Genomic DNA, 19,058 nt, shown 5'->3' with positions numbered 1-19,058 from the left:
CTCTACCGGCCCTCCTCGTCCCCGACAGTCCTTTTCTACCACATCTCACCGCAACCCGTCCGAATGGCGTACCCCTGATGACAGCTTCCACTGCTGTCGCATCGCCCACGTCGCTCGTCACTGCCGCAACCGATGGCCACCGCCTCCTCGGACATACGCCGACACTTATTCCCGCACTTTTGGACCTTCTGTTCCCTATGCCACCCGCCATGAACCCAGTGCCGCTGATGCCCCTGCTCCGAACCTTCGCTACAGCTGCTCGCCCTCACCTCGACGCCATCAGTCTCGTTCACCACAACCCTGTCGCTTCTCTTCGCCGCCTATCGCCTCCCGGGCCCAGCCGGAAAACTAGGTACTGCAGCTTCTGGAGGTGAAGCTGCGTTGTCGACACTGCCCTCAAATTCTCTGCTCTCGTTAAACACGAACTAAAAACTTTTTGACGTTGACCTTGATGGCTATCCTGTCACGTCACTCATCGATACAAGGGCACATCTTTCTATGAGTGCTGCCTTCCGACGACGACTGAACAAGCTCCTCACCCCAGCGTCGGCACGGGTCGTCCGCGTTGCGGATCGCGGTACTGTGCCTATCACCGGCATGTGTACGGCACGTGTTAGCATCGCCGGCCGCCACACTCCTGTCCTCTTCACCGTGAGTGCTCATTGCCCCCACGGCCTCATTCTCGGCCTTGATTTTCTCTCCGCGCATTCTGCTCTTATCGACTGCTCTGCCAGTACCCTTCGCCTTGAGTTGCCGATTCTCGCAGAACTTTCTGACGCACCCCAGTGCCGCCTACTCCCCACCGGCTTTATTTGCCTGTCGCCAAAATCAATAGTCTATATTGAACTCTTGTCTTCCCCACCAGTCCCTGATGGGGAGTACCTCGTCACCCCTCTGCCCGACATTCCACTACAGTAGGACGTTACCGTGCCTCGCAGTATACTTACTATTAATGCGAACCGCACTTTCATGCCTATCTTTAACTTTGGATTGACAAAGCAAATTCTACCGCAAGGTATTTGCCTTGCCAACGTTGATTGTTTCGGCGACCGTCACGTGGCAACTTTATCGACCGATGCTTCTTGCGAGCTCAGCAGGCCCATCGTGCAAGCCTCGGCCGCCGATCCCAAGATAAAGAAAATGGTTGCGACGGACTTGTCTTATGCGCAGGCCGAAGACCTTTACCAAGTGTTATCGTCCTGCAGAGATATTTTCGACTTCGACGATCGCCCGTTAGGCCAGACGCTCGCGGTCAAGCATCTGACTCTTACTGGCGATGCTACTCCTATTCACCGACAACCGTATCGAGTTTCTGCGTCGGAACGCCAAGTAATTCAAAGTGAAGTGAACAAAATGCTAGACAAAAACATCATTGAGCTTTCTTCGAGTCCCTGGGCGTCACCTGTAGTGTTGGTTAAGAAAAAGGATGGCACGTGGCGCTTCTGTGTAGACTACCGTCATCTGAACGACATTGCTAAGAAGGATGTCTACCCGCTCCCACGTATAGACGACGCCCTTGACTGCCTCCACGGTTCCAGCTATTTCTCTTTTATTGATCTTCGTTCTGGATACTGGCAGATTGCTGTTGACGATATGGACAGAGGAAAAACCGCGTTCATCCCACCTGATGGCCTATACCATTTTAACGTAATGCTGTTTGGATTATGCAACGCACCTGCCACCTTTGAGCGTATGATGGAGTCCTTGCTCCGAGGTTTCAAATGGTCCACATGTCTCTGCTACCTCGACGACGTCATCGTCTTCTCGCCCACGTTCGACACTCACTTTGAGCGTCTCACAACTATACTTGATGTATTTCGCAAGGCGAAGCTGCAGCTTAACTCATCCAAATGTCGTTTCGGCCGCAGCCAAATTACTGTTCTGGGCCACCTCGTTGACGCTTCCGGAGTACAGCCTGATCCCGACAAAACTCGCGCTGTCCGAGACTTTCCTGTTTCGAAGACAGCCGCTGATGTCCGAAGTTTTGTAGGACTACGCTCGTACTTTCGTCGTTTTGTTCCATATTTTGCGACAATTGCTTGACCCCTCGCTAATCTTTTAAAGAAAGGCGTACAATTCTCGTGGGGCACTTCAGAAGCCGCTGCCTTCTCTCGTCTCGTCACTCTTCTAATCTCACCACCCATTCTCGCCCACTTCGACCCTGATGCCCCTACAGAATTGCGTACAGATGCCAGCGGTCAAGGCGTAGGTGCCGTCTTAGCCCAGCGTCAGCGTGGCCAAGATGGCGTTATTGCTTATGCGAGCCGCCTCCTCACGCCATCGGAGCACAACTATTCCATTACGGAACGAGAATGCCTTGCTGTAGTCTGGGCGGTTGCGAAGTCCCGTCTTTACCTTTACGGTCGCCCTTTTTCCGTAGTCACTGACCATCATGCTCTCTACTGGCTCTCATCGCTAAGAGATCCTACAGGCCGGCTTGGTCGATGGGCTTTGAGGCTACAAGAATTTTCATATTCCGTGGTCTACAAGTCTGGCCGCCTGCACCAAGTCGCTGACAGCTTGTCGCGTTACCCTGCTGACGACCCTGACTCCTCCAATATTACCAGCGCTGCTTGCGTATTCTCTTTCTCGCAGCTGCTTCATTTCGCCGACGAGCAACGTCGTGACGCCTACATCAGAGCACTCATTTACCGTTTTGAACACTATCCGGACGACGCCACACTACACCTCTCCGTCCTCCACGACGGTACCCTGTACCGTCGTAACCTTCATCCGGACGGCTCTGAGTCCCTACTTGTCATACCTGAACACCTCCGCTCAACCGTTCTAGAAGAGCTTCACGACGCACCAACGGCAGGACACCTCGGCGTATCTCGAACCTATGACCGTGTACGTCGCCGTTTTTTCTGGCCGGGCCTTGCCCGTTCCGTACGCCGTTACGTTGCCGCTTGTGAACTTTGCCAACGACACAAGAAGCCTTCCCAGCTCCCCGCTGGTTACCTGCAGCTGCTCGACATCCCTGCCGAGCCCTTCCATCGTGTCGGCTCAGACCTTCTCGGCCCATTTCCGGAATCTACATCAGGAAACAAGTGGGTTGCAGTCGCGGCAGACTACGCGACCCGCTACGCCGTAACCCATGCTCTTCCGACCAGTTGTGCAACTGATGTTGCGGACTTCCTCCTGCATGATATCATTTTGATTCATGGTGCTCCGCGCCATTTGCTAACAGACCGTGGCCGTACGTTCTTAGGCAAAGTCATTGACGACCTCATGCGTGCCTGCTCAATACAGCATAAATTTACCACCACCTACCACCCTCAAACGAACGGCCTTACTGCGCGTTTGAACCGCACCCTTACAGACATGCTATCCAAATACGTTTCATACGACCACCGCGACTGGGACCAGGCTCTACCTTACATCATTTTTGCTTACAACTCTTCCCGTCTCGAAACTGCTGGCTTTTCTCCTTTTTACCTCTTGTATGGCCGTGAACCGACGCTACCACTGGACAATGTGCTTCCGTCCACCACAGCATCAACTAGCGCTTATGCCCGTGATGCTATCGCCCATGCTGACCATGCTCGCCAACTTGCGCGCGCTCGTCTACAAGTCTCTCAAGGCAAACAAAAGGAACGCTACGACCTCCATCACCGTGATGTCGCTTTTGTGCCCGGTACCCTCGTGTTGTTTTGGTCACCATCGCGTAAAGTTGGCCTTTGGGAAAAACTGCTTTCCTGCTACACGGGCCCATATCGTGTGCTTCGCCAAGTGACCGATGTCACCTACGAAATCGTTCCAGCCACGCCCACTACGTCCTCTGCTGTGACAGCCAGTGACATTGTCCACGTAACCCGACTCAAACCCTACAATTCTCCACGCTCCTTGGATATTTAACAGCACCGTGACGGCGCTTGTGCCGCCGGGGGGTAGTATTACGATATCATCGAGCGATGCTCAAGGGGCGAGCCACCGCGAGAACGACAACGAAGTGCGTCTGTGCCCTTGGCGCGAGTGAATGTCAACCTGGCGCTCTGGCTACAGTCCAGTGTATATAGCCTGTAAACAGCCTCTTTCGTCTGTGTCTTTCTACACGTAACATATATATATATATATATATATATATATATATATATATATATATATATATATATATATATATATATATATATATATATATATATATATATATATATATAGATTGCTACGGAACAGTGTTTACAATGACGAAGAGGCGAGCAGTGAGCAGACAACGACGACGAGTAGAGGCTAGCGCGGGCTGTTGCCTGTTGGCCAATTCCTGTAACAAAATTATAGATTTTTACCTCCATTTTCTGAACACATGGTTTTCTGACTCTTGGTCAAGCCCCGCTAGTGGGTTAGCGCCAAACTCATCAAGGACATCATCATCCTCAAGTGAGGCGTAGTCCCTTGTAAATATACTTGTATATCACTTTTTGTCTGCGTCTTCCTACGTAACATATCTGGTGGAGGTGGACGGTCCCTGTACCTCGTCACGGAGCTTCGCAGTGGATGGTACGTCGAGCCTTCCTTCATGGAAGGCTCGACTTAGACGACCTACATCACTCTCACCACTCCCCGTGATCCTGGCGTATTCTCGGGAAAAGATGGGGAAGACGTCGATGACTGGATCAGCCTCTACGAACACGTCAGCCGCAATAACCGGTGGGAGCCTATCATTCTTGCCAACGTAGTCTTTTACCTCGGTGGCACACCTAGAGTTTGGTTTCGGACGCACGAAGATGAGCTCACCAGTCGGGATTCGCTTAAGCAAAAGCTCCGAGACTTGTTCGGCAACCCATAAGGCCACCAACTTGCCGCGCAGAAGGCGTTATCCGGCCGCGTGCAGACGTCAACGGATCCCTACGTCACGTAGATTCAGGACGTCTTGGCTCTGTGCCGCAATGTTGACGCACACATGACTGAGTCCGACAAGGCCTCCCACATCCTCAAAGGCCTGTCTGCCCAATACCCCAGCGACATCCTCTTGTGCCGGCGCTCCTCGTCCCACCAACACTGGCGATGTTACCCGGATCGTCCGGCGTGAGATCGAGGCGGCCTATCCGGCTGCCTTCGACTCCAGCCGCTCCAACGCACCTGCAGTCACGGTTTCCCTGATCCAGGCAGCTGTCCGCCAGGAATTCGCAAACATGGATTTTCACACCATCTGCTCGGCCCATAACCATCCGGCTTCATCGATTACGCTCACTCCGGCATCTTATTACCCACAACGTTTCCGCAACCCATCTGAATGGCGCACTGCTGAAGACAAGCCCAGTTGCTTTCACTGCCGTCGAATCGGGCACATTTCTCGGCACTGTCGCAGTCGCTGGAGTTCCCCAATTCGATCTGCTTATACTGACTACTATCGCCCCTCAGGTTGCCCTTCTCGTCCCTATGTCGCACGCTCCGATAATGCCGCCACTGATTCTCCTGCGCCGAACCACCCCTATTCTCGTTCGCCTTCGCCCCAACGACGACAATCTCGCTCTCCCAAGCCCCGTCGCTCTTTTTCGCCGACTCGCTTTAGACGCCGCTCCCAGCCAGAAAACTAGACGATGCAGCGCCTCGAGGTGACGCTGCGTTGCTCCCTACGCCGCCAAATCCTCTACTGACGTTACCCATTCATCTGAACCTTCTCGACGTGCAATCGACGGTGTTTCTGTATCGGCTCTTATAGACACTGGGGCGCATCTGTCGATAATGAGCACTGATCTCCGCAACCGCCTGAAGAAAATAGTCACGCCTGCGACGACGCCTGTTGTCTGTGTCCCCGATGGCGGAACAGCCCCTGTAATTGGCATGTGTGCCGCCCGCATCTCCTTCGCCTATCGCTCCACTATCGTGCTATTTACAGTCATCGCCCACTGTCCCCACGACATCAGCCTCGGCTTAGACTTCCTCTCCGCACATTCTGCTCATATCGATTGTTCCGCCGGTACTCTCCGCCTTGATCTGCCCGTTCTGGATCCCGCTGAACCACACCCCAGTCGCCTCAGTTCCGTTGACTTCGTTCGCTTGCCACCTTCGGCACTGACTTACGATGACTTAGTGTCATCCCCACCACTGCCGGACGGTCACTACATCGCGGCTCCTATGCAAGACGTCCTACTTACATACGGGCCACAGTACCTCATATAGTTTTATCTATCACGGCGAATTGCGTCTGCCTGCCAGTGGTCAATTTTGGCTTGACGACAAAAGTGCTGCCATGCGGGATGTCTCTGGCCCAGCTTTGCTCATTCGAAGGTCACTCAGTAGCATCTATTGCAGTAGACGACAATTCAGCTGATCCTCCTCTACCATCGCAGTCGGCAACTTGTACAATCGCCGACTTAAAGAAAATGATTGCGCCTGATATGCCATCCGAGCACGCTCGTGAGCTCTACCGCGTTCTGTTTTCCTACCACGATATTCTTTACTTTAACGATCGTCCTTTGGCCCAAACTACAGCTGTTAAACCTCGCATTAATACCGGCGATGCCCCTCCTATTCATCGCCGCCCGTATCGAGTGTCACCGGCTGAGCGTCATGTTATTCACGCAGAAGTTGGCAAAATGCTTGCGAACAACGTTATTGAACCATCATGCAGTCAACGGGTGTCACCTGTTGTACTGGTAAAAAAGAAGGATGGCTCATGGCACTTTTGCGTGGATTATCGGCATCTTTACAAGGTTACCAAAAAGGACGCGTATCCCCTACCTCGGATTGATGACGCCCTTGACTGCCTCCACGGTGCTCGCTACTTCTCCTCTATTGACCTTCGCACCGGCTACTGGCAGATTGCCGTGGACGGTCTCGACCGCGAGAAGACTGCTTTTGTAACACCAGACGGTCTTTATCAATTCAAAGTGATGCCATTCGGTCTATGTAATGCTCCTGCCAATTTTGAACGGATGATGGACTCCCTTCTTCACGGTTTCAAATGGTCGACGTGCCTCTGCTACTTGGCCGATGTTATAGTATTCTCCCCAACGTTCGCTACGCACCTCGAGCGCCTTACAGCTGTCCTGGACGTTTTTCGTCGAGCCGGTCTGCAACTCAACGCATCGAAGTGCCAATTCGGCCATCGCCAGATTACCGTCCTTGGGCATTTGGTTGACACGAACGGAGTGCAACCGGACCCAGGCATGATCCACGCTGTTACTCGCTTCCCTGTTCCGAAGTGTGTCAAGGATGTGCGCAGCTTCATCGGCCTTTGTTCGCACTTCCGCTGTTTCGTAAAAAATTTTGTGGCCATAGCACGACCACTAGCCGAGCTTTTGAAAAAAGACGCCCCTTTCCAGCGGGGCGATAACGAGGCCACTGCATTCTCGCATCTAATCCACCTTCTCACAACTCCTCCCGTTCTGGCTTATTTCGATCCTTCGGCGCCTACTGAAGTCCGTACTGATGCCAGCGGTCACGGAATTGGCGCAGTACTGGCCCAACGCCAGCGTGGCAACGACCGTGTTATCACTTACGCCAGCAGGCTCCTCTCACCCTCGGAGTGCAACTATTCCATCACTGAGCGTGAGTGTCTGGCGCTAGTTTGGGCGGTTGCGAAGTTCCGCCCATACTTATATGGCCGACCCTTTTCCGTTGTCACAGACCATCACGCGATTTGCTGGTTATGCTCACTGAAAGATTCTGCAGAAAGACTTGGTCGTTGGGCCTTACGCCTCCAAGAATATTCGTATACTGTCACCTACAAATCTGGCCGACTACACAAGGACGCTGACTGCCTGTCTCGCTACCAGGTAGACGAGCCTGAGGACATAGTTAATAGTAGCGCCAACGGCATTTTCTCTGTGTCTGCCTTCACTAACATCGCCGATGAGCAGTACCGAGACCTGTTGCTGCGAGCACTCATCGAGCGTCTGCGCTCTGCACCTACCGACGCATTCGTTAGGGGATATGTCCTTCAGGGCGGCATTCTGTACAGAAGGAACTTCCTCCCTGACGGATCTGATCATCGGCTATTCGTGCCAAAATATCTACGACCGACTGTGCTCTTTGAGATGCATGACACACTCACTGCAGGACGTCTCGGGGTAACCCGCACGTACGACCGCGTCCGCCGCCGCTTCTATTGGCCTGGTCTCGCTCGCTCCGTCCGGCGCTATGTTGCTGCCTGTGATCCCTGCCAGTGCCGGAAAACACCTCAGGTGCTACCTGCCGGTCATCTCCAGCCGATCACCGTCCCTGTGGAACCGTTCTTTTGTGTTGGATTAGACCTCCTCGGTCCCTTTCCCACGTCATCCTCTGGGAACAAATGGGTAGCCGTCGCAACTGATTACGCCACACGATATGCTATCACGCAGGCTCTCCCTACCAGTTGCGCCACTGACGTCGCGGACTTTCCCTTGCGTGACATTATCTTACTTCATGGCGCCCCGCGACAGCTGCTTACTGACCGTGGTCGTAACTTCCTCTCGAAAGTTATCGCCGGCATTGCGCGTTCCTGCTCCACTCAACACAAGCTGACTACCTCATACCATCTTCAAACCAATGGCCTAACAGAGCGGTTAAACCGTACTCTTACCGATATGCTCTCCAAGTACTTTTCCAAGGACCACCACGAGTGGGATATTACCCTTCGTTACGTCACATTTTCGTACAATTCTTCCCGGCACGACACCGCCGGATTTTCTCCATTTTACCTACTGTACGGTCGCGAACCGACCTTGCCCCTTGACACGGCACTTCCTCCTGCTGCGATCTCAACAAGCGAGCATGCGCGCGACGCCATCGCCCTCGCCGACCATGCACGCCAGCTTGCCCGTGCTCGACTGACGGCCTCGCAAACCACTCAGCAGCGTCAGTACAACGCCCGCCACCGTGACGTACAGTTTTCGCATGGTGCGCTCGTGCTCCTGTGGCCACCCTCTCGCCACGTCGGACTTTCAGAAAAGCTCCTTTCGCGAAACACAGGGCCCTACCGCGTGCTGCGCCAGGTGACGCTTGTGACGTACGAAATTGCTCCTGCATGTGAACTCAACCTCGTCCTCTACTCTGGCCTCGAGTGATGTCGTGCACGTCAGTAGGCTCAGGGCCTACTACACTGCTTCCGAGTCCGACCTTTAGTCGCTCCGGGACGGTGCTTTCTCCTCCGGGGGTATTGCTACGGAACAGTGTTTACATTGACGAAGAGGCCAGCAGTGAGAAGACGACGACGACGTTTAGAGGCTAGCGCGGGCTGTTGCCTCTTGGCCAAGTGCGGCGTAGTCCCTTGTACATACACTTGTATATAGCTCTTTGTCTGCGTCTTCCTACGTAACAATATAATAGGGGAACAAGCACTCCAGCGTATATATTTCTACACGCGTGTGGTATTTGGTTGTTTGAACGAGGCGCGTGGCGCAATAACTCGAGAATAGAGGAGGAAGAACTGGCTGGGGGCTCGCTGTGAATCTAACCGGTCAGCGCTGGTACTATTGTTGTAAATATAACCTGTAAGTAGTTATACGTCTGACTTGTCCTTCGCGCAACGTTGTGGTGGAGCTGGAATGTTCCCCGTCTTCGCCACGGAGCTCCGAAGTGGCATGCACCGTAGTCTTCTCAGCTATGGCCTCCGATGGAACCACCCCGTCGCCACCTACAGCTGTGGCGCCAACCACAACGTACATTACGGTTCCTAGTCTCCGTGATCCTGGGACATTCCCCGCCCAAAATGACGTTGACGTCGACGACTGGCTCAGCATGTATGAGCGTGTTAGCCAAAGCCGCAACTGGGACCCTACCATCATGCTTGCCAATGTGATCTTTTCTCTGGACGAGACACCGCGTGTCTCGTTTCGCACCCATTAAATCAAGCTCTCCAGCTAGGGCATTTTCAAAGAGCGGCTTCGTGACCTATTTGGCAGCCCGTCAGGTCACCAACAGGCTGCGCGAAAAGAGCTTGCCACCCGTGTCCAGTCATTGACCGAATCGTATGTCTCCTAGATACAGGAAGTGTTCGCGCTTTGTCAGAAAGTCGATGAGCACATTACCGAGGTTGACAAGGTGGGCCATATCCTAAAAGGCATCGTGGACGACGCCGTCAATTTGCTCGCCTATAACGACGTTTCTACAGTCGACGCCATCGTCAAAGAATGCCGCCGCTTCGAGGTAGCCAAAAGCTGCCGCGTCGTGCCACAGTTTCCCCGGCTCCCAAACACCCCTGCCACGTCCTCTTGCTTCGCTCTTACCGCCACACGACCATTTCAAGAGAACGTCATACGTATTGTTCGCCGTGAGATTGAAGCGGCGAGTCCGGCGCCCCTTCATCCACGACCCCCTGACGGTACCTTTGACCAAGCGGCCCCCACTATTTCCGTTGTTCAAGCAGTTGTCCAGCAAAAAATTTCATACCTTGGATTCCTACCACAGGCTCTTTCTCCCGACCTGATTCGGCACCCATTCCCATTTCCACAACTTGTAATGACCAGTTTTTTTCTCCCAGACCACGCAATCCTGCTGAATGGCGAACCCCAGCCGAGAAACCGATCTGCTTCCGCTGCCACCGCGTCGGTCATATATCCAGCCACTGCCACACCGCCTGGATGCCACCGTACTGAAGCTCATTCCCAGCTCCTCGGCCATACGTCGACGTTCGCCGTTATTCACCTCGCCGTCTGTACCCTGCTTCTGATGCCCCTGGCAGCCGCTCCTCCGTGCAATCGCCGTCGCCTCAATGCCGTCGCTCCCCATCGCCCCAACCTCGCCGCTTTTCCTCGTAAAAGTGACGGACGGTAAACTAGGCTATGTAGCTCTTGGAGGGGCTGCATCACGTTCGTCCTGTCCAAATTCTCCGTTCACGCTCCTCACCAACACAAACGTAATTGAAGTAGACGTAGACGGTGTTCCGTTGACGGCATTAATTGAAACTGGAGCCTAAGTATCCATATTGAGTGCCGACCTATGTCGTCGCCTCAAAAAAAGTTCTTACGCGTGCCATCACTCAAGCCGTACGCGTCGCCAATGGCGCCACTGTTGCCGTCAAGGGTATGTGCACTGCTCGCATAGGAATTGCTGGCCGCCAAGTTTCAGTCATTTTCACCGTGCTGACCAGCTGCCCTCATGACCTAATCTTCGTGCTCGACTTTCTAACGACGTATTCGGCCCTCATCGACTGTTCCACCGGTAGACTGTGCCTCGAGCTTCCTCTTCTTTCAAACGTTCGCCCCGAACACCCTCTGCACTACAGCGTTTGTTCGCTTACCTCCAAAAGTCCTAACCTTCTTCAAATCGGCCTCAACGGCAACCGTGCCTGATGGCGACTATGTCGTCGCACCTATTTCTGGCGCGCGACATCTCTGTGCCACACCCCGTCGTAACCCTTCCCACTAATCGGGCGTGTCTCACCGTTAACAATTTTGGCTTGACGAAGCAAGTGTTACCTGAAGGCATAACGGAGGCCACGCTCCGGTCAGTGACAGACGACCACGTCACTGCTTTTGCAGCCGACGCACCTCCAAATCCTCCTGATTACCCGCAGGATGGCTTGAACCTCGATGGCCCGTTACGTCCCATGGTTACTCCGGACCTCGCACCTGACCAAGCAGCCGCCCTATATCGCCTTTTGCTTTCGTATCGCGACATATTTGACACTGACAATCGACCACTTGGTCAGACGTCCCTTCTTAAGCATCGGACAAACACTGGTGAGGCTGTTCCCATTCACCACCGACTGTATCGCGTGTCCACGGCGGAGCGACAAGTTATTCAGCAGGAAGTAAACAATATGCTCGCCACAGGCATTGTTGAGCCGCCGTCGAGTCTCTGGGCGTCGCCGGTCGTGCTCGTCAAAAAGAAAGATGGCACGTGGCGTTTCTACGTTGATTACTGCCACTTAAACCAAATTACTCGAAAGGAAGTTTACCCTTTAGCGCGAATCGACTACGCTATTGTCTTCACGGTGCCAAATAATTTTCGTCCATCAACCTTCGATCTCGTTATTGACAGATTTCCGTCGATGAACAAGACCGAGAAAAGATCGTTTTCGTCACTCCAGGTGGCGTCTACCAATTCAAGCTGATGCCGTTCGGTTTATGCAATGCCCCCGCCACGTTAGAACGGATGATCGACTCTCTGCTTCAAGGTTTCAAATGGTTAACTTGCATTTGTTACCTCGGCGGCGTCCTTGTGTTTTCTCCTGCATTTGAGACTCACCTTGATCGCGTCGTAGCTATCCTTGACGTCTTCCTCAAGGCTGGGCTCTAATTGAACTCATCAAAGTGCCACTTCGGGCCCCGACAGATTACAGTGCTAGGCCATATCGTCGATGCTTCCGGAGGACAACCCGGCCCGGGGAAGGTTCGAGCAGTAACGGCTTTTCCTGTACCTCAGTCTGTCAGACGTCCGGAGTTCTGTGGGGCTCTGTTCTTATTTCCGACGGTTCGTGAGAGATTTCGCAGCAATCGCTCGACCGCTCACTGAACATCTGAAGAAAGACGTGCCTTTAATGTGAGGTTCCCCTCACGCTGCCGCATTTTCATGCCTTTTCGCGATTCTTACAAATCTACCGGTCTTGGTCCACTTTGACCCGTCCGCACCTACAGAGGTCCGAACCGATACCAGTGGTTACGGGATTACGGGTTACCAGGGTTACTGGTAACGCGGAGATGACTGCGTTATAGCCTACGCTAGCCGGCTCCTGACAACTGCAGAGCGCAACTATTCGATTACCGAGTGAGATTGTTTTGTTCTGGTCTGGGCTGTTTCAAAGTTCCGCCCACATTTATATGGCATACCCTTCTCAGTAATCACAGACCATCATGCGCTCTGTTGGCTTTCGTCGCTTAAGGATCCTACTGGCTGGCTCGGTCGTTGAGCCCTCCGACTGCAAGAATATCCCTACACAGTGACTTACAAGTCGAGACGTCAACACCAGGACGCAGATTGCCTCTCTAGCTACCCAGTCGAAGACGCGACCTCTATGTCTGATATTAACAACGACACCTGTGTTCTCTCTGTTTTTCCATTGCTCCATGTCGCCGACGAGCAGCGCCGTGACCCGTACTTGCGTATCATCATTGAGCACCTGGAATCGCCACTTGCCGACAGTTCCCTTCGCTTATTCACACTTCAAGATGGCGTACTCTGCCGCTACAACGTTCACCCCGACGGCCCTGCATTACTCCTTGTGATCCCTAAACACCTTCGCTCGGCTGTTCTCCACGAACTTCACTAACTCCCCACTGCCGGTCACCTGGGTGTGTCACATACCTACGACCGGATCCGCCGACGCTTCTTTTGGCCAAGGCTTGCTCGCTCCGTTCGAAGATACGTAGCTGCGTGTGACAAATGCCAGCTACGCAAGACACCATCCATGCTCCCTGCTGGATACCTTCAAGCATTCGACATTGCCACGGAACCATTTCTTCTGGTTGGTTTGGACTTACTTAGCCTTTTTCCTATTTTTACCTCTGAGAACAGGTTAATCACTGTGGCCACGGATTACTCCACGCGCTACGCCATCCCCCGAGCACTGTCTACAAGCTGCGCCAAAGATGTCGCCGATTTTCTTATACACGACGTGATCTTATTACGTCGAGCTACGCGACAACTTCTCACTGGCCGTGGCCGGATATTCCTATCAAAAGTTATCGCGGACATCCTGCATTCCTGTGCCACGAGGCACAAGCTATCCACGTCATACCATCCGCAAACAAATGGCCTCACAGAGCGTCTCAATCGCACCCTCACAGACATGCTCGCGAAATATGTCTCTTCAGACCACAGTGACTGGGACCTCGCTCTACCATGGGCGCTATAACGCAAAACTATTCCAAACTTTCTTTTATTTCAATTATGCAATCAGCCCACCGCGATTGGTCAAAAACTTTTTTGGACCAGCCCCACTTCATCTGTCTGTCACGCGACGTCACGAAAACGGCAAAAACTTGCCGCGTCAAAGTGACGCGTACTCGTTAAAGATGCATTAATGTGCCGAACAAAACTGGTTTTTTTTCTGTATGCCCGCAGACTGCCCCTTTCCGAAAGGAATAAAAGATGGCTGCCGCCTATCGCTTCCGCACTGGCTACTCGCCCCTGCCGGAGAGTATGGGTTTATTTGCATGTAATAAATCTTTTTGCGTGGTCGTGTAACGTTTTCGATAACTTTAATCACGTTTACGAACCAGTTTTGCCAACTCTTCTTGGCTTAGGATCTGTTTTAGCGTCATTCTTAAGCTTCCGTTCCATGCCGCCAAGATTGTTGACATGCCACCGCAAGCTAAGTAAGAGAAAGCAGACCAATCGCAGACGCCGGCACCACCCTCTTCATCCGGTTATAGATATTCAGTGGAGTAGCTCCGCTCTATCGAATCTCTCTCCAATTGAGTGTGCTCCTCGCCTCTTGTGAGCCAATTAGATAAGGCAAGCCGCTCAGTGCAGGCAATGTTATTCGTTTTTCAAGCAAACAAAAGTGACCTCCTATGAACGAGGGGAGCATTCAATCGGTTTGTTCAGACAACCCCGCGAGTGACCGCCGAATTCTTGCGTCGGCGCTTACGCAAATTTGACGTCAGGAGATTGGAATAAAAACATATTGGAATAGTTTTACGTTATACGGCCCCATTTGTCACATTTGCTTATAATTCCTCGCGCCACGACACAGCTGGTTATTCCCCATTTTTTCTTCTGTTCAGCCGAGAACCAGCACTGCCCTTCGACACAACCCTCGTTGTTCACGCGGCACTGACCAATGAATAGGCACTTGAAGCTATCGCCCGCTGTGCCCACGCAAGGGAAATTGCCCGTGACCACCTTCTGGAATACCAATAGAGTCAAAGGCATTTGTACGACCGGCGACACCGAGACGTGCAATACCCGCCTGGTTCTTTGGTGCTTCTATGGTCTCCGTCGCGTCAGGTCGGCCTGTCCGAAAAAGTGCTGTCTCGTTACACAGGCCCATGTCGATTGCTTCGTGCCATGGCTCCCGTCACCTACGAGATCGCCCCTGACGCCCCATGTCCTTCCCAGTCCAGCGATATCGCGCACGTCATACGACTGAAGCAGTATCACCCTCCCAGTGATGAGATTTAGACGCCCCGGGACCTCGCTTCTGCCGCCGGGGGATTATGCTACAGGCGTGTGGTATTTGATTGTTTGAATGAGGCGCGTGGGCGCCATCACTCGAAAAAAGAGGAGGAAGAACGAACTGGGCTCGCGCTGTGAATCTAACCGGTCAGCGCTGCAACCGCTGTTGTAAATATAACCAGTAAGTAGTTGCTCCTCTTACTGATTCGTCCTTCCCGTAACAATATAAAAGGGATTACAATTCTGACATCTGAAATCAAACCCAGCACCTCCAGCACACAAGATCGACTCTCATATCACTAGGGAACGAACGGTCGCTAGCCCAAAAAGGTGGAATAAAACACCTTTACAAGCTTCCCTCGTGTAATTTAGCGGTTAGAGACACTTGGCGCGTTAGGCGCGTCGCATAGCAACAATTACATTTGCAAAGTGAGTGCGCGCATCTTCTGTAGCTGTCGATGAAGATAGAAGGTACGGGATGCATTCGTGGGACGTTTCTAGATGTTCGAGCACTTCATGTCTGGTTATTCAACGTGTTTCATTGCTCATTATAAGTACCGCTTGCTGTTGCGAAATCCACCATGGTGGCTCAGGGACGCGTTCATCACAGATATATACCGCGTGTCTCTTCCTCCTGACGCACCATTTTGCCTTGCTGGCGCATGAAAGCTTCGCGTACACCGATCCCCACAGTGCGCGCCATCTGGATTTTATTTCCTTAATTTCAACGAACTTACTTGCTCCTCCTCCTCCTCCTCCACCTCCTCCTCCTCCTCCTCCTCGATGGACAATACCAGTGGTCTTTGGTGAACACAGAATAAACCAACAGTGTGAAATAATGAAAATAAAAATTTGGGACATAAATAAAGCCTACATAAGGCGCTTGCAAAACGTGTAGTGCGTTTGCAATACACGACTGTGGCGTATTAAAGGGACACTAAAGATTAAAATTAAGTCAACGCGGAGTGTTGAGATACCATCCCAGAAACCTCGAAAGGCTTGTTTCATGCGAAGAAGAGATTTATTTTAAGAGAAAATGCGTTCTGAAGCGTCCTCGCACCTCTAGCGCAGTTCAAATCGCCCGCCCTCCGATCCAGGAGTGGTGACGTCATGGTCTCATAGTGACGTTGCGCCATCGGTGAGAGAAAATGGCGCCCACAGACGGCGTTACGCCTTTTCTGCGCAAAACGCGAACGCGCGGCCACGAACAGAGCCAAGACAGAGCCGACAGCAGCGCGAAAGCGGAACTATGGTGGCTGGTTCTTTATTTTATGACGCCAACTTTGACGGTCGTTGCGATGGACGACCCTGACAACGACACATTGGCTGGCGATGCTGGGCTCGACTTAGTGATTTAAGCACTGATGAACGTGACCTGCTGCGGAGGGCTCGTACTGCCGGCGTCGTTGCGTACTACTACGACGGCAACTTTGTGTCATGGCTGTACATATTCGCTCATTTGGAGCTTTTGCTTCGTGAAAACCAAATCCCGCACTCACCGTCTTCGACCTGCAGTTGTTCTTGCGCTTCCAAGAATGCAGGTAAGACGGACGGTACAGCGCTACGGGAAAGTATTGCTTTGAAAGGCACTCCACACGACTTCAGTAAGTCGGCGTTGAACTTGTAATCCTATGGACAAAAGTGCAGCGAACACACTACGCGATTTTTCGGCCCTTTGCCAACGCGCTGGGGCAGAGGTACGGCACTTAACCACTTCGAACGGAGAGGTTCACTCGTTGGCACAGAGTAATAAGTAAGGTTGGATTCGCCGCTGCAACTGCCCTTGTCCAAGTTCCGCGGATTGTTTGCGCATCCCACGACATCACATGGACGTGGCATTCTCACTATTTGTTCCAAATGCAAGTTTCATGAGCCAGCAGAACCAGCGCAGCACGACGCGATAACGAAACATCTGAAATTCCAAAGCGCGCACGGCGCAGAGTCGAGCGCACACGAAACCTTTCGACCACCCATACTACTGAAGGGCAACTTCAAAATGTTATTTTTTCTTAGACTCAAATAGAAGTAGACAAGCAGTATTTTCTTCCTTCTTATAACCTAACGAAATGATCTTTTTAATACGTGCAGTTGAGTACTAGTGACATAAATTATGATGAGGAGTGCCTTCGTCATCGGGCTTGTACCGGAATGTCGCTGGGGGGTTTCAAATCGTGTCATGCATTTACCTCAATTTCTGGGTTTATAAAGCTCTGTTAGCGATTATATTGACGCCTTAGACGTTCTAGAGCATTGCTTTATTACTTTAATTTGACTTCATAGTAACCTTCAGTGTCGCTTTAAGTGTTTTGAAGAAGTACCTACTTTCCCACCGATTTGTATATTACTCACACTGCTTCACTGCAATGAAATGAGAAGGACGCCAAGGAAACATGCGTCAATAAGTATTTGACGCTCTGGCTTCCATACGGAAAGTCCGGACGTCCAGTACTTATTAACACCATTTCCGTGCTTGTGGCCCTATTTCATTTGTCATCATATTTGTGCCCGAAAGGAGGAAATGTCGTTAAAGCCCCAACTTCGTCATAAAGCGCAGATTGCGAAACTAGAGGAACATGGGCAGAATTACGCGCAAATTGCTAAATGAGCAGGATATAAGGTCACGTTCACGTCAACTAAGTCCGCTCCTAGGCGTATTTTACCTTCAGTCGCTCGCCTAACATTGCGGTCAGCGTAGTGGAAAAATGAACCCGGGACCACGAGCTTCAAGGCAAAAGCTTCTATAACTTCCCCGAGCAACAAGCGACCGCAATAAATCGTCGATTCAATCGGTTAGCTTGTACGTGCTTCACTTGTGCTTTCTTTGAATCCAGTTATAACGAACGGAAGCAGCATCTATACTATACTCTCCACGAGATTTATCCCGAGCTACGTCTTCACATCCCTCGCTTCCTTTTACGTCTGTCTCTCCTTACAGGTGCGTGCTCAAAATGGACCACCACTGCCCGTGGTTCAACAACTGCGTCTCCTTCACCACACAAAAGTCGTTCCTGCTGACTCTGGTTTACTCCTCTTTGCTGGCCGGTTTCGTGGCGGCCACCTCCGTCATACACGCCGTCCTCGCATGGTTCGGCCATGGCCTCCTGTTCGCCGCGATCAACGTCAGCGCGCTCGTCATCGGCGGCGTCTACCTGTCGGTCGGCCTCGGCAGCTTCTTCTATATTCACTCGGGCAACCTGTGCCGCAACGTGACCACGCTCGAGAACATGCGGGCGACAATGTTCAGGGAGCCCGAGGACTCCTTCGACATCGGCCGCACCGAGAACGTCGCCCAGGTGAGTGTGCCTGTATTGCGATGATTGCGCAATTTTTCACTGCGAAATGGCAGAAAATATTTGGCATCGAACTGCGTGTATCGTCAAACGTACGGTAGCGTTAAACTTGAGCTGTAACACAATTCCCGTGGTCAAATGTGCTCCAGGACTCTACGGCGACGACGACAAACAAAATGGTGGTTTAACACGTGCCAGTTACCGGTACTGTGTGTAGTTAAACATTTTTCTATGTCGGCGCCCATATGGGATTCCACATAGTTCAACACATACGTATTGACACTTTGACAATCCCCTCGTCTGGGATAGCGTTAGCTGTTCGTCACTTTTATTCAAGGTTTGCTGCATTTTTGACCAAGAAAGCTATGCTTAGCATATTGAACTTGACAAATGTAAACAAATGCACCAACCTGTGGTAGCAGCACTGTCGAGTGGGTAAAATGCTTCTAAAAAGGTTTCTGAATCGCATACAACGCGACAGTTTTTTTAATGTCGCACCGACTTTGGCTGCACTTGGTTATTTAACGCCAACGATAACAGGGAATTTCAAGGGCGAATACAGTGGTTTCAATTACATGGTACTTTTAACGTAATGAGAAGATTCCAGTGGCAAAAGTTGCAAGGAAGGAATCGCATGTTTGAGGCAACGAAGTGTCGCATTAGGTAGCTTGATTTTACAAGTAGTGAACATGACTTCGAAAGCGATGTTTTCTTTAATAATTTCAATGCGTTCGTTCCTTGCGCAAACTTTAATCATGTGGTTCCGCACGTGCCTATCTTGTT

At 51.9% G+C, this 19,058-nt stretch overlaps 1 protein-coding gene across 1 annotated transcript in view; it reads left to right on the top strand.

The window, feature by feature from the left end:
- LOC142586186 (palmitoyltransferase ZDHHC20-B-like) overlaps nucleotides 1–19,058 on the top strand; it is a 60,561-nt gene that overhangs the window by 25,772 nt on the left and 15,731 nt on the right. Inside the window, exon 3 of the mRNA XM_075697439.1 lies at nucleotides 17,921–18,278. Coding sequence (XP_075553554.1) covers nucleotides 17,921–18,278 — 358 coding nt within the window. The remainder of the gene's footprint in view (nucleotides 1–17,920; nucleotides 18,279–19,058) is intronic.

The sequence above is a fragment of the Dermacentor variabilis genome, chromosome 6, assembly GCF_050947875.1.
Source record: "Dermacentor variabilis isolate Ectoservices chromosome 6, ASM5094787v1, whole genome shotgun sequence".
NCBI classification, from domain to species: domain Eukaryota; kingdom Metazoa; phylum Arthropoda; class Arachnida; order Ixodida; family Ixodidae; genus Dermacentor; species Dermacentor variabilis.
Note: the sequence above shows the minus strand (reverse complement) of the source record. Positions and strands in the feature narration are given on the sequence as shown.